The 17,968-nt window shown below is 43.1% G+C and overlaps 1 protein-coding gene across 1 annotated transcript in view; it reads left to right on the top strand.

Moving 5' to 3' along the window:
• The window catches only part of LOC148074359 (uncharacterized), a 33,734-nt gene extending 18,802 nt beyond the window's left edge, over positions 1 to 14,932 (top strand). Inside the window, exons 11-15 of the mRNA XM_087797579.1 lie at positions 4,173 to 4,253; positions 4,689 to 4,864; positions 6,325 to 6,431; positions 7,352 to 7,540; positions 14,798 to 14,932. Coding sequence (XP_087653705.1) covers positions 4,173 to 4,253; positions 4,689 to 4,864; positions 6,325 to 6,431; positions 7,352 to 7,540; positions 14,798 to 14,843 — 599 coding nt within the window. The 3' untranslated portion in view covers positions 14,844 to 14,932. The remainder of the gene's footprint in view (positions 1 to 4,172; positions 4,254 to 4,688; positions 4,865 to 6,324; positions 6,432 to 7,351; positions 7,541 to 14,797) is intronic.
• The last annotated feature ends 3,036 nt before the right edge of the window (positions 14,933 to 17,968 follow it).

Genomic DNA, 17,968 nt, shown 5'->3' with positions numbered 1-17,968 from the left:
ATGACCGTCCTAAATAGATCCGACCCCCGTCCAGGTGCCGGTCTGTGAGGCATTATCAGGCTGAAAGAAAAATTCTAATGATATAATTACTCTTCTATTCATTATTACCCTTCATGATTCAATGACACGGTGAGATGTATGACTTCTATATTCACCGTTTGTTATTGATTACTTTAAACTTGTCCGCAGTTCGTGTTGTAGAGAATTTTAACAACAATATATTTACCAGAAGAAGCTTTTAAGTTGTGGTTTCCTACCTCCATAGTGTGTTATTCTCTCACTCTCACCTGTGCATTCTAGTTATTCTTTATATAGAAATGTTGCTTTTCAAGCATTGAACATGTATTTAATATAATTTTAAGGTTGACTTTTCTTTTGAATCCAATAATGAATTTTAAAGTAGGGCTGCACCATATATCAAAAATGTATCGATATCTCTATATATATATTTATAATTTTTCAGTTCTGTAAAGTTTGTACTTCTATGTCTCATTGTTGTTTACGTCTCCGTCCGTCTGTGAACTGTGCAGTGCAGCTTGTTGGGCTCGGTTGCTATGGCGACACGTCTTGCTGGCGCACTGACTTAGCTCAGTTTATACACGGAAGTAATACTAACTTATGATCTAGTCAAACACTAGTGATCCAGTCACTCGTCTCTTTCAACCTCCTTTGTTAAAGCAACATATTGTAAGAACTTCATCTCGTCTCAGTTGTTTTCTTATAGGATCGTGAACTTCCAAACAAACCTGTACGTCTTCACCGTATGCTAACGAGCTAAGTTGTTACCCTTACTAAAAACAAAATGATTTAACCTTTTAATATTGTAATTATTTGAATTTAATTATTTAAAAAATAAATAAATACATTTAATTATTCTTAACAGTTTAAATTCAAAATGCCATTCAATATTCCAATAGACCTGGTTCCCTCCACAGCACTGGTGGACTCAGACCTTCACTTCATTCCCAGACTTCCATCATCATCAAAGAACAAAGTGAGATATTGAACATGTGACGTTTAAATTACAGGCTGCAGACTAAGATTGCTCGTCAACCGTAATTACTAGTCTTTCTTCCCTTTAACCTTCGTCGTCCCCTTTCATCTTCATCCTCCACTCACTGACCGTCTGACCGCCAACAAATATTCAGAAAGAAATCATCTTTAAAGTGTTTAGAGGTTTAGTACAAACAACCAGATGACCCGAGACTTACTGCTTCATTCTTTGACTCTTTACCTGCTTCATTCTTTGACTCTTTACCTGCTTCATTCTTTGACTCTTTACCTGCTTCATTCTTTGACTCTTTACCTGCTTCATTCTTTGACCCTTTACCTGCTTCATTCTTTGACTCTTTACCTGCTTCATTCTTTGACTCTTTACCTGCTTCATTCTTTGACCCTTTACCTGCTTCATTCTTTGACTCTTTACCTGCTTCATTCTTTGACTCTTTACCTGCTTCATTCTTTGACCCTTTACCTGCTCGATTCTTTGACTCTTTACCTGCTTCATTCTTTGACTCTTTACCTGCTTCATTCTTTGACTCTTTACCTGCTTCATTCTTTGACTCTTTACCTGCTTCATTCTTTGACTCTTTACCTGCTTCATTCTTTGACCCTTTACCTGCTTCATTCTTTGACTCTTTACCTGCTTCATTCTTTGGCCTTTACCTGCTTCATTTTTTGACTCTTTACCTGCTTCATTCTTTGACTCTTTACCTGCTTCATTCTTTGACTCTTTACCTGCTTCATTCTTTGACTCTTTACCTGCTTCATTCTTTGACCCTTTACCTGCTTCATTCTTTGACTCTTTACCTGCTTCATTCTTTGACCCTTTACCTGCTTCATTCTTTGACCCTTTACCTGCTTCATTCTTTGACCCTTTACCTGCTTCATTCTTTGACTCTTTACCTGCTTCATTCTTTGACTCTTTACCTGCTTCATTCTTTGACTCTTTAGCTGCTCGATTCTTTGACTCTTTACCTGCTTCATTCTTTGACTCTTTACCTGCTTCATTCTTTGACTCTTTAGCTGCTCGATTCTTTGACTCTTTACCTGCTTCATTCTTTGACTCTTTACCTGCTTCATTCTTTGACTCTTTACCTGCTTCATTCTTTGACTCTTTACCTGCTTCATTCTTTGACTCTTTACCTGCTTCATTCTTTGACTCTTTACCTGCTTCATTCTTTGACTCTTAATGCATAATTAAGTCAACAGCCGATCTGACTAAGTCTTTCTGACGGTCATGTGACCGCGCTAGAGTCGTCACAGTTTGACCTTTGACAGTAGAGCTAATGTAGACAGTTGACCTTCTTGTTCTGTCTCTGCTAACCTTGATCTCCGTCGCAGGATGTTGTCTGAGCTCGTGGTTCTCTTCACTCTCAGGATCAGTGAAGAGTTTTCTTCTTGATGGATCAACTGGGTTTTGTGTCTGCTTATCTGGGGCGACACCTGAGCGACTTTTATTTTCGCACACTTTCTTTCCTTCCTGTCTTATCTCCGTGCGACTCGCTTCCTGAGCTCCATCTGCAGAGGAAGGAAACGTACCTCATGGTGGTGATCGTGTCAGGATCGGTCTGTGAGGCCATGAAAAATCTCTGGAATATTCTTTTAAGTGAAAAGTCAAGTCTTGAGAACAGAGATTGTGTTGTTAAAGTGTCGTTTGTTTCATGAAAGTTCACTGGACTTTTTACAGAGTCAAGCTAGTACTAGTATTCTGCCCCACTGACTACCACAGGACACACAAACATACAGGTAGATACACACACGCACGCACGCACGCACACACACACACAGATACATGCACACACACACACAAGTAGATATACACACACGTAGATGCATACTTGCATTCACCTAGATATACACACAAGTAGATACACTTGCATACACGTAGATAAACACACAAGTAGATACACACTTGCATACACGTAGATATAAACACAAGTAGATACACACTTGCATACACGTAGATATACACACAAGTAGATACACTCTTGCATACATGTAGATATACACACAAGTAGATACACACTTGCATACACGTAGATATAAACACAAGTAGATACACACTTGCATACACGTAGATATACACACAAGTAGATACACACTTGCATACACGTAGATATACACACAAGTAGATACACACTTGCATACACGTAGATATAAACACAAGTAGATACACACTTGCATACACGTAGATATACACACAAGTAGATACACTCTTGCATACATGTAGATATACACACAAGTAGATACACACTTGCATACACGTAGATATACACACAAGTAGATACACACTTGCATACACGTAGATATAAACACAAGTAGATACACACTTGCATACACGTACAGTAGATATACACACAAGTAGATACACACTTGCATACACGTACAGTAGATATACACACAAGTAGATACACACTTGCATAGATGGATGGATAATCTTTATAGATCCCTCTGGAGGTCTCCTTTGGGAAAGTTGTTGATGTATACACACACGTGGATACACACTCAAATGCGGATACACACTTTCATACATGGGTACACACACGTAGATACTAGATACACACACGCACATAGACACATGCAGATACACACATGCATAAGTACACACAAACCTGCAGATACACGTTCTCAAATACAGACACACATACAGTCGTATGCACGCACATGTAGAAATGTATATACGCACACACCTGAGCCTACAGAGAGTGGTCAGCGTTACTGGTGGACTGAGGACTCAGCAGAGTGCTCTGTCATCCGAGCCGGGGTGAGAGAGTCTCTCACTCCCTCTCATTAAACCCCTGAGTCACACAGAGCTGAGCTCACTTCTTCTTCTTCCCTCCTGACTGAGCCTGTGACGGACACCTGAGCGGGTTACATGATCTTGTTCTCCTCGCACAGGTAACCCTTCTGCAGTGAGTCACTCCAGGTGAGCTCACCTGCCCCCCGGTCCCCCTTAAACTTCCCCTTCATCCGGCTGAGCTGCACTTTATTGAGGGGCGAGCTGAGGTCACATGACTCACGGCGCTTCCGTGGGTGGCGACCCAGAGACGAGCCGCAGCCTGTCGAGTCTCTGAGGTGGAGACGAGCGTCTTTACGGGCTCGTCTCACAACACAACTCGACTGGACCCCTGCCGGCCCTCCAGAGGTCTCATGTGTGTTCTCTCTTCCAGGAGTGTGTGGGGTCCAGAGCCCGGTGGGCCAGGAGCGGGTGAGACCAGACCCCGGGTCAGCGCCGCACACGTCTGAAGGAGGTGAATGAGATGAAAGTTTCAGAGAAGGACTCGCAACAACAAACACTATAATAGCTGACCTTTGACCCCTGAACTAGCATTGGTGCACTAATGGCTACATTGAGGAGAGAACGTCACCAGTGATGTCATCACTTCCAGCTCCTGACATGTCGGTGAAAGTAGAAAACAACAATTTTGTCCCTTTAAACCTGATGGTGGCGCTACAGTGGCTCAGGAGGGAAGCAGCTCTTTGTGTTGTCAGCGTGTCGGAGCAGGCTGAGTCAACATGGAGAGCTGCTGATAACATTCACCAGAGTCCAACAACACATGTACACACAGACATAAAGCCTGTTTGCAGTGTGTGAGTGAGTGTGTGTCGTCATCGTGGACGAGTCTACATGTTCGACCGTCAGCTTTTCTTCTCAGCCTCTTCATCGTCTTTTGTTCTTCCATCAGAGTCTGGAGGCAGAAATGTTCTGACCAGGATGTGGCGACTGGCTCAGCAACGACTACTGGACTCGCTGCCCCAAGAAATAACTGGAGAGAAAACGACACAAACCAGAACCAAAAAGCCGGGATCAGCATCCAGATTGCGCTTCAGGGGTCAGACCTCCTGCCTGTCACAAGCTCAGGTAATCTGATCTACGTATATCATCTATAGAGAGGCCTTCATACCTACGTACATCACCTATAGAGAGGCCTACATACCTATGTACATCACCTATAGAGAGGCCTACATACTTATGTACATCACCTATAGAGAGGACTGCATACCTATGTACATCACCTATAGAGAGGCCTACATACTGTACCTATGTACATCACCTATAGAGAGGCCTACATGCCTACGTACATCACCTATAGAGAGGCCTACATGCCTACGTACATCACCTATAGAGAGGCCTACATACCTATGTACATCACCTATATAGAGGCCTACATACCTACGTACATCACCTATAGAGGCCTACTTACCTATGTACATCACCTATAGAGGGGCCTACATACTTATGCACATCACCTATAGAGAGGCCTACATACCTATGTACATCACCTATAGAGAGGCCTACATACCTACGTACATCACCTATAGAGGCCTACTTACCTATGTACATCACCTATAGAGGGGCCTACATACCTACGTACATCACCTATAGAGGCCTACTTACCTATGTACATCACCTATAGAGGGGCCTACATGCCTACGTACATCACCTATAGAGAGGCCTACATACCTACGTACATCACCTATAGAGGCCTACTTACCTATGTACATCACCTATAGAGAGGCCTACATACCTACGTACATCACCTATAGAGGCCTACTTACCTATGTACATCACCTATAGAGGGGCCTACATACTTATGCACATCACCTATAGAGAGGCCTGCATACCTACGTACATCACCTATAGAGAGGCCTACATGCCTATGTACATCACCTATAGAGGGGCCTACATACCTATGTACATCACCTATAGAGAGGCCTACATACCTATGTACATCACCTATAGAGAGGCCTACATACCTACGTACATCACCTATAGAGGGGCCTACATACCTATGTACATCACCTATAGAGAGGCCTACATACCTATGTACATCACCTATAGAGAGGCCTACATACCTACGTACATCACCTATAGAGGCCTACTTACCTATGTACATCACCTATAGAGGGGCCTACATACTTATGCACATCACCTATAGAGAGGCCTACATGCCTACTACGTACATCACCTATAGAGAGGCCTACATACCTATGTACATCACCTATAGAGAGGCCTACATACCTACGTACATCACCTATAGAGAGGCCTACATACCTATGTACATCACCTATAGAGAGGCCTACATACCTACGTACATCACCTATAGAGGCCTACTTACCTATGTACATCACCTATAGAGGGGCCTACATACTTATGCACATCACCTATAGAGAGGCCTACATGTCTACTACGTACATCACCTATAGAGAGGCCTACATACCTACGTACATCACCTATAGAGAGGCCTACATGCCTACATACATCACCTATAGAAGCCTTTCATCTGGACTGAACTAGTCTGACTGTGTTCTCTCATGCAGGTCAGTCAGAGGAGGCGGAGCCACCAGAGGGGAGGCGTGTCCCAGCAGGGGGTCAGAGGTGATGTTACCTCGAGGTCCCAGATGGCGACAGAGAGCAGCGAACACAAGTGAGTCACGACAACAAACACAGAGCAGCAGATCTCTGTGGTGGAAATTTTTCTACACATACCACTCATGCCTGTCAGTCGTCGTCTTGGTGTCAAGTAGTTCACCAGGTTTGAACCTCAGCCGGGGTCACCAGAGGTCACCAGAGGTCAGCTGCAGACTTGTTGTAACTAAGTGACAAATGAGGTGACATGATCATCTACACAAGTCCAGCAGCACTGTAGTGATTGCATAACGCACACACGCACGCACGTGGATGCACACACACACACACACACACACACACACACACACACACACACACACACACACACACACACACACACACACTTACACACACACACACACACACTCATGTATATACAGTATACATAAACAAATGTACACTCACACACACACACACACTCATGTATATATATACATAAACAAATGTACACACACACACTCATGTATATATACATAAACAAATGTACACACACACACACTCATGTATATATACACACACTTAAATACAAATGCAAGTTCACATGCAAACAGACGCACACATGCACACAGACGTGCACATATGCAAGTATACACATGTACACACACTGCAATGCATGTACATACACACACTCGCATGTAAACACATGCACATACTCGGACACGCAATTACACACATGTACACAAACACACATTTATGTACACAAACACACACGTTATACATACATTATACACATGTACACACGCATGCAATTATACACACATGCACTTGCACGCAAACATGCATTCACACACGCACAAACACTTATACAGGCACATATACACAAACATACACACGCACACACTTGCATGCGTATGAACACGCACACGTAAACACACAAAGACGCACACAAGTCCAGCGAGACAAGTGAAGACTGACGTCGACCTCCTTGCTCTCCAGATCTGCCGCGACCTTCAAGAGGTCGAGCACCGGCAGAGCGTCGGGTCGTAGAAGCGTCCGTCAGCGCGCCAGAGTGCGTTCGCTCCTCAGCAGCCGCACGAAGCCGTCCAACCAGACGAGCTCTTCGTCTCCACCTACAGACGCGCCGGAGAGCAGCGACGTGGACGCGGCGAGGACGAACCTCATCAGGTGAGGAATGATTGTCACGAAGCCTCGGAGGAGCAGGTGAGTCACGTGTGGCACACCTGCACAGGTGTGACTGCGGGTCGACTTCAGGTGTGTTTGCTCTTCCTGACGCAAGCGCTGCTGCTGTCGCGGTGATGGATGGAGAGACTGCACTGGTGGAGGGAAGTTCACTGACGGACACTAGTGTGGGTTCAGTCGAGTCGCGTTAGACATGTGTGCGTGTAAGTAAGTAATATTTATTTATATAGCGCTTTTCGAGACCAGGGTCACAAAGCGCTTAAACAATCAAAACAATACTCAAAAAACGACATACTTTAAAGATCAAGATAATACTGAGAACAACACAGGAGTTCGAGAAACTCAAGGAAAAGCCTGAACAAATAGAAACGTCTTAAGATGTTTCTTGAAGGAGTCAGTAGATCATCAAACACAGAGATGGTTCCAAAGCTTAGGAGCAACAGCCTGAAAAGATTTCTCTCCTCTGGTCCTGAAGCGTGTTCAGGAACCATAAGTAGATTCTGATCCACAGACCTCAGAGCCCGAGCTGGGGTGTAAGGCTGGATCAGATCAGTGATGTAAGTAGGAGTCTGGCCATGAATAGATCTGAAAGTAAGAACCAGAATTTTAAAGTTGATCCTGAAAGAAACTGGAAGCCAGTGAAGAGTTTTAAGGATCGGAGAAATGTGAGTTCTTCTACTAGAGCGGCTCAGAATTCTCGCTGCAGAGTTCTGAATCAACTGCAGACGAGACACATTCTTCTTGTTAAGACATGAAAACAAACTGTTACAATAGTCCAGACGAGAAGAAACAAACGCATGGATTACAAGATCCAGATCATGTTCCGACAACATTTTCCTAAGTTTAGAGATTTTTCTCAGTTGAAGGAAACAGTTTCTGGTCAGTTTTCTGCAGTGTTGAACAAGAGACATGTCTTTATCAAATACAACACCCAGGTTTCTCAGACTCGACTCTGGAATCTTATCATCAGGAGATAATTATCATCAGGAGATAATAGGAGATAATAATCTTATCATCAGGAGGAGGAGTGTGCGTGCGTGTGTAAGAATATCAGAGCCATAGGGATATTGAAGGTTTAAATGTCGAAACCTTTTTCTAATTTTTCAAGCATTTTTTTGTGTGTGTGTGTGTGTGTGTGTGTGTGTGTGTGTGTGTGTGTGTGTGTGTGTGTGTGTGTGTGTGTGTGTGTGTGTGTGTGTGTGTGTGTGTGTGTGTGTGTGTGTGTGTGTGTGTGTGTGTGTGTGTGTGTGTGTGTGTGTGTGTGTGTGTGTGTGTGTGTGTGTGTGTGTGTGTGTGTGTGTATGAGAGTGTGTGGGTGTGTGGGTGTGTGTGTGTGTTTATGAGAGTGTGTGGGTGTGTAAGAGTGTGTGTTTATGAGAGTGTGTGGGTGTGTAAGAGTGTGTGTGTGTAAGTAATAAAAAATAAATTATAAATTTAATTTCAATATAGAAATTCAATATAAAAATGTAGGCACTAATATACCGATTTTTATATTGAATTTAAAAGCCTATGAATTAAAATACATTGAATTTACAAAATATATTTTTGAGTTATTGGAATTAGAATTAATTCATTTTGCAAATTTATTTTTTTAAATTAAAATATTTAAAAAGGTAAAAAAGAACTTTCAATAAAAAAATGATTTCATTATATATATATTTTTTTAATTTCAGTGCTAAAAAGCATTTAAATAAAGTTTTTACATTCATTAAATATTCCGATGACACTGATCTGCTGACATACGGGCGAGTCGGTCACTGACAGTCAAGCGTGTGGGAAAGTGCCTTCTGGAAACCGAGCGGCTGTTTCCTGTTCCGTGGGTCGGTCCGTGTCATGTGACCCGTCCAGAACTCTCTCGGGAGGTCCAGTTCTGTCGGTGCTGTGAGTGGAGGAACCAGTGCAGAGTTGACCCCACGACTGCTGCTTCCTTCTCTCCCGATGACCCTGGAGTTCCTCCGTCAGAGTGAGGCTACTGTAACTGCACACACTCTCAGGTGGAGCGTCCAGGTGGAGCGTCCAGGTGGAGCGTGTCACCTGATCCACGTCAGCCGCTCACAGTGTGGGAGAGACTCCAACGTCTCACACTCATCACTGATCTTCTCTCCCAGGAGACCATTAAGAACACGACACACAACCTTATGAAGTACACAACTTTTCAATGTATTGCAATGTTTACACTCGTACACACTCACTTATACATACCCTCTCATATACACACACACACTTACACACACACTCTTAGTCATACACACACACACACTCTTACACACACTCTTACACACCCACACTCATACACACACACACTAATACACACACACTTACACATCCACACTCATACATATCCACACTCATACACACACACTCTCATACACACACACACACTAATACACGCACTCTTACACACCCACACTCATACACAAACACTCTAATACACACTCGCATACACTCTTACACACCCACACTCATACACTCGCATACACTCTTACACACCCACACTCACACACACACACTCCCATACACGCACACACACTAACACTCTTACACACATAGACACGCACACACTCTCATACACAGACACACTCGCACTCCCATACACACGACCACACACACTCTAACACTCTTACACACATACACACGCACACACTCTCATACACACTCCCACACACACACACACACACACACACACACACACACACACACACACACACACACACACACACTCTTACACACATACACATATACACACACACACACACACTCATACATACACACACACTCTTACACACATACCCTCACATATACACACACACTCTTACACACACACACACCGCACGCATACACACACACACACTCTCGTACACAAATGCACTCCTAATACAAACACACTCTCATTCACACATACTTTTACACTCATACACACACACACATGATCATACTTATACACACACACACACACTTACACACAGACATACACACACACACTCTTACACACAGACATACACACACACACTCTTACACACATACACACACACACACACACTCTTGTACACAAATGCACTCCTAATACAAACACTCTCTCATTCACACATACTTTTACACTCACACACACACACACATGATCATACTCGTACACACACTCACACACATGATCATACTCGTACACACACTCACTCACACACAGGTCAAGGCTATTGTTGGGCTGCAGGTGTTATGTAACAGTGAGGTGAGGCCTGTAGATGGATGAGCGATCAAACACACACACACACAATTCATCACATTAAAGAACACAAAGAGCAGTGGAAGTGACACCTTCATCGTCGTGACGACCACAAACAAATCAAACTCTCGTCAAGAGCGACAACAACGTGAACCACCTCATACACACCGTCATGATGTCATCACACACACACTAAAACACAACAATCAGTTGTTGAACATCTTTGTTGTTTGTGTGGATGAGTCGGATCATTATGACCCCCTCGACTGTTTGACGGCTGCAGTGGTCAGTGGCTCCCGGTCGCAGCTGATGGGGAACTGGACGAACCAAGCGACTCTGAGAACTCTTCTCTGAGTTCATCATCATCGTCGATACTCGGCTCACGCGTCCGTCAAGCAGTGACAGATTTAATGTGAGCAGATCAAAGTCTTCATTTTATGGTCTCTCGGGTCGCACCTCCTGGATTTACCTGATCAGCGGCCGCGAGTCACGACTCGCCCGTTGATCCCGAGACGCTAAGGTTGTCACGCTCGGCGGTTTCGCAACAACGTGACGTCTCTGGGATCGTTTGTTTGGGTCTGAGTGAGCTTGGATGAGTCGAGGAGCAGCTGCTGTCCTCACTGACTCCATGATGGTTTCTGAACCTGGTCTTTCATGTCCGCTGACTGGACACGATGAAAACAGTTTGTTCTGGATCACCATCTGGATCCAGGGAGGTTTTGAAGGTGTCATCTGTGCGGATGGAGCTGCAGGTGTCCGACGTGTAAAAATAACTTTTGGTGTTGTTGTTCGTTCACATTGTTTTTTAAGGTCACATGACGGAGAAAATGAGCTGCTTGGTGGGGGTCTGCACTCTCTGAGTGCTTTCTATTTATTGATTATTTTTTTTAGTGTGTGAGTTTATATGCGTGTGTGTATACAAGTGTGTGTGTTGTACTAGTGGGTGTTGTACTAGTATGTGTGTTGTACTAGCGTGTGCGTGTGTTGTACTGGTTTGCGAGTATGTTGTACTAGTGTGTGCCTGGGTGTGTGTCTGTGTGCAAGAGTGTGGTGTACTAGTGTGCAAGAGTGTGTTGTACTAGTGTGCGAGCGTGTTGTACTAGTGTGCGAGCGTGTTGCACTAGTGTGCGAGTGTGTTGTACCAATGTGTGAGTTTTTTGTGCTAGTGTGCGAGTGTTTTGTGAGTGTGAGTGTTGTACTAGTGTGAGTGATGTACTGTTTTGTGTGTGTGTTGTAGTAGTGTGAGTGTGTTGTGTGTGTTGTGTGTGTCTGAGTTGTACTAGTGTGTGTGTACTTATACGTGTGTAAATATGCGTAAGTAAGCTTTAAATATGTATGTGTCTGTGTGTCAAAGAGTGTGTATATGTATATCTTTGTGTGTGTAGATCTTGTTATCCACGCTGGCTTTAGCTCCAGGTGGTTGGAGACAGTCTCTGGACTCTTGTGAGAATCTTTTAAAGTAGCGTCTGGATGCACACACATGCTCACACACACACACATGCTCACACACACACACATGCTCACACACACACATGCTCACACACACACACACGTGCACACACACACACACACACACACACACACTCACACTCACACTCACGCTCACACACACACACAGTGGCCTGTGAGAAGCAGCTTTGAGGCAGATGTCAGCTCGACCTCACGCTAACAGGCCTTGTGTGAGTCCATGCGAGTGTAGAAGTGACTGCAGGAAGTTGTTGAACTTGATGAATGTTTTGTGTGAGTGCGGCTCAGAGTGTGTGCAGGTTCATTCATTCATATCCGCCATAAATCAAAAACATTGTTGGCATCGACGCACAAACTAACCCAAACAAAGAGGTCCTGACGTGCAGAGACCTGACGAGTCACCAGCTCCCGGTGAAACATTTAGACCCGGTGTCACATTCTGGGAGGGTCAGAGGTCGGCGAGCGGCAGTCATGAAGTGGCCTCTTGAATTAATCTGTGTGTGTGTGTGTACGTGTACGTGTGTGAAAGCACACGTCAGTGCCAGGTTGAGGACAATCTTGTGCTGATGCAGCAGGTACGAAGACATCACGATGATTGATGTTTCGAGAGCGCCTGCAGCAGATGATGTTCACGAAAACATTGTTTTATTAATATTTCTGCAGATTTATTGTTGGATCCACTTGTCACCGCAACACACCTTGATCATGTGACCCGATCCAGAAGTCAGTCGTCTTCTGCTCGACTGATATGACCTGATCTCACCTGTCGCTCGTCTGCCCTTCTGTCCTGAGCTTCCACTTTACCGTGTGTGTGTGTGTGTGTGTGCGCGTGTGTGTGCGTGCGTGCGTGCGTGCGTGTGTGCGTGTGCGTGTGACCATGTCCGAGTCCTGGTTCACAGGAGGAACCACGACACAGTGACAGCTAAGGAACGCTGGGAAATCACAAGTGATGTCATAAATGATTCAAGGTCCAGTCGTGTCCAATATCAGAGCAGAGCACACACACATATACACACATGTATAAACACACACCTACACACATATACACACATAAATAAATACACACCTACACACATGTATAAACACACACCTACAAGCATATATACACATAAATAAACACACTCACCTACACACATATATACACATATATAAACACACACACACCTACACACATAAATAAACACACACACACCTACACACATATATACACATAAATAAACACACACACACACACCTACACACACATATATACACACATGTATAAACACACACCTACAAGCATATATACACATAAATAAACACACTCACCTACACACATATATACACATATATAAACACACACACACCTACACACATATATACACATAAATAAACACACACCTACACACATACATATATACACATGTATAAACACACACACCTACACACATATATACACATATATAAACACACACACACACACGCATATAAACACACACACCTACACGCATATAAACACACACACACAAGTACACCTACACACATATATACACTTAGGTTAGGTAGAACTTTATTGATTATATACATACATATATATTTTTTGTTTATATACATATACGTATGTAAACACGCACACACACCTACACACATGTATGCACATACACATTTACAAACACACACCTACACGCATATATACACATGCACATGTATAAACACGCACATCTACACGCATATATGCACATGTATAAACACGCACATCTACACGCATATATGCACATGTATAAACACGCACATCTACACGCATATATACACATATATAAACACGCACATCTACACGCATATATACACATATATAAACACACACACACACACACCTACAAGCATATATACACATATATAAACACACACACACCTACACGCATATATACACATGCACATGTATAAACACGCACATCTACACGCATATATACACATATATAAAAAAACACATGTATAGATACACCCACACATATATACACATATATAAAAAAACACATGTATAGATACACCCACACATATACATACACATATATAAAAAAACACATGTATAGATACACCCACACATATATACACGTACACATAAAGACACAAACACACACACAGGCTGATACAATGATACGCATACATTCACACACTTGCACACTTTAATCTCTGAAACAGGAGCGGTGTGTGTGTGTGTGTGTGTGTGTGTGTGTGTGTGTGTGTGTGTGTGTGTGTGTGTGTGTGTGTGTGTGTGTGTTGTGCTGGTGGGCCCGTCAGAACCTGACTGAGCTGAAGGTTCTGACGGTGCAGTCGACCCTGCTGAGCGTCTGTCACACATGTTTATGCTAATGTTTATGCTAATAGATGTTTTGTCTCCATGGCGACGCCACCGTCGTTGTCAGAAATGAGATCCGGGACTCGGACTCGCACACGCCGCCATGACAGAGAGTCCAGAGAGTCCAGGACAGAAACGTGTCGCGCTCTTAATTTGAAAGTTTCAAGAAAGGCGTCTCCCACTCAGGTGGTCGTAATGTTTGGGCTGATGTGTGTCCCGACAGGGAGCCGGGGTCCAGACGTCAGGGGAAGGAGTCCAGACTCATCTGAGGACGCCGGAGCGGTAGATCCACACCTGACACACACAACAGTTTTTAACCTTTGACCTCGTCGATCAATAAAATCTTTGTTGAACTTCACTCATGCTTTTATTGTGAAAGTCAAAGTTGTGGAAACACGACCTGAACTCACCTGGTTTCCTGCAGTGACTCATTGAGGAATGTTCAGACCAGACCTTCTGACCTGCCCCAGGTCTGACCCTGCAGTGCAGGACCAGGTCATGAGGGGGAGGAGGAGGTCCAGGTCTTGACATACAAAGAACTAAGTGGACCATGTTCACTTCCTGAAGTCCTTTCCAGGAACTCCAGGGTTCTATCCCTGGAAATGTCTTGTGTATAAAAGTAGTTTATGTCTTTATTATACAATAACTATATATATATATATATATATATATATTAAAAACACCTTTTATTGACAAACATTTCTAGATTGAATCAACTTGTTTAACGTTCATACATCAGAGCGACAGTAAATAAATCTCCACACGGACACAACATGCTTCTTCACTGCAGGTTAATGATTAGCTCCGGTTTCCTCCCTCTGCTGCTAATCTACTGTCACATTCCTGGCTCAGGGTCGCAGGGAGGATGGAACCTTGACGGTCGATCCGACCGCACTCCACTGGTTCTGGTGCTGGAGTCGTAGAGCGGCACCTGTTGATGTTCGACCTCTTCCTGGTCATGTGACCCGAGTTCACCTGCGGAGTCTCACCTCTTCTACACGGAACCATGAATGTGGGTCTGACCTTTGACCCTGCAGTTCTCGGTTACAAATGTAGTATGTTTATCTCTGACCTGCAGGACACGCACATACACAGAGAAACACACAATAACAAACACGTACAATAACAGGCACACAGACGAGCACTAACACACAGACACACACTAAAACAGACATGATAACAGACAAAAACTATTGCATACACAAAAATACAAATACCCAATAACATATACACACACTAACCGGCACACAAAAAAAATCCCCCACTATCATACACATTGACAGACACACACACTAAAATACACATGTGCACACACACACGCACGCACACACACAAAACTAACAGGGATATCAGACAGACATGTACACACACAGACTCATAGAAACACACAAACACACTAATACAAACACACTCAAAGATGTACACAGTAATAGACACACACACACTGTCTGGACAGGTGTTGTTGTTGTGCTGCAGTTGTGAGTCTGCACAATAGTGTCATGTTGGTCACATAACTGAGTGACACATGTTCACTCGTCACTGACGCTCCAGAACCGACCCGACTTCTCTGAGGCTCGTAAAGGTTTGATGCTGCGCCAGGAGGAACCATCACAAACACGTTCGCTGTTCTCGCCGCCGTCGTAAAAACTGTGTCGCCGCCCTTCCTGCCGGCGCTGTCACGACCCGGTGTGGTGGCAGCATGAACAGAACCAGCTCATCAGGTTCTGCTGTCTCTTTGTCTCGCTCATCCTACTGCTGCGGCCCCAGAGCTCGCCTCCCGGTCCACCTGCATCAGAACCAGAACGCGGACCATCGCTCTGGGGTGTTCAGCAGTGGACCGGGTCAGCCGGGCCTTTATCCACACTCTTGTTGATGTCGTCGACCGGGTCGGTCCATTATTTATGACCGGACGGCTCCTGGGCTGGTGACGGGCCCGGGTTCTGTGAAGACGTGGGCTCGGGCCGGTTCTGTCTCGCAGTTAAAAGATGTTTAAATAAATCATCTCCTGCTGAATTAGTGATGAGCTCAGTGACAAGTTAGTGACTTGGGGTCAGTCTGGACCTTCAGAACCGGTCTCAGCTTCAGTATGTTCTGCTCATGAAAGTGATGTCCAGAGCACACGCACAATAAACACAAACACATGACTTTGAAATGTTTGTCTTAAACTATTTTAACTTTTTATTTGGTTTTAAACTTTATTTTTTACTAACCTTTTAATTTGTCTTTCAAATTTTAATTTTGACAGATTTTTTTCTTACTAATTATTTATTTCTATTTGAAATCTACCTTTATTTTATTTATTTTTACTTATTTTGTATGTTTTTCCAGATCTTCCTGTGGGTTTGTTCTCTTCTTTCTGCTACTGACTTAGCTTTGAGATGCTAAATGTTAGCGACAACTATAGAAGTTGTTGTTGTTTTTGTTTTTTAACTCTTTATTTTTCCTTTTGTTTGTTTTTATTCCCCCGAACTCTTTTCCAACTTGTTATTTTGTACTTTGATAGCTTTTTATTTAATTTTGTTTCTCTTTTATTTTGTTTTTATTCACTTTTTATTTTTAATTGTACTTGTTTATGTTTTCTGTTCTTTCCACTGCTGACATAGCTTTGACATGCTAACAGTCCATATAGCAGCTGATGCTAACTGCTGGGTATTTTATTTTTTACTTTTTTTTTTTTCAAACTTTTCAAACTTTTTTTTATCAACTTTTGTCTTTGTTTGTATTCAATTTTTACATTAATTTCACTTATTTTGTGTATAAACTCTTAAGTTATACACTTGAGTGTTTCTTTGCATCGCTCGCTCAGCTTCGAGATTCCAACTGTTTGTCCATAAAGCTCGTGTTGCTAGTTTTATAACTTTGGATTTTTCCCCTTTTTTTTGTTTTCTTACTCTTTATTTTAGTTTTAATCAGCTTTTTTTTAATTAACCATTTAATTTTAACTTGTTATTTTAGTTAAACATGAATTGTTTTCTTTTCTCTTCTTTCCACTGCTGACATAGCTTTGAGAAGCTAACAGTCCATATAGCATTATTTATTAACTGCTGTTGTTCATCTTTTTTTCCTTTCTTTTTTTATCTCTATCAACTTTTAACTCTATATTTATTAACTTATTTAAAAATGTTTTGCTTATTTTGTAAACAAACTTTTTTTTATCTCCCTCCAGCTGCAGACTTAGCTTTGAGATGCTAACTGTTAGCATCAACAGACAGTACAGCACAGCGGTAGCTGCTCTCGCTAACACTTAGCATCGTTAGCATGATGTTCAGAGCGGCGTTTGTTACGAACGTGATCAACGGCTTGTTCTGGAACAAAAACTGTTGTCGAACAAAGGTCTGGAATTCACACCATCCACCCACGGCTGTCAGTCAGAGATGATTGATGTGTCGTCTCC

This window comes from Callionymus lyra, chromosome 8 (assembly GCF_982586985.1).
Source record: "Callionymus lyra chromosome 8, fCalLyr1.hap1.1, whole genome shotgun sequence".
NCBI classification, from domain to species: domain Eukaryota; kingdom Metazoa; phylum Chordata; class Actinopteri; order Syngnathiformes; family Callionymidae; genus Callionymus; species Callionymus lyra.
This window is presented reverse-complemented; position numbering and strand designations above follow the sequence as displayed.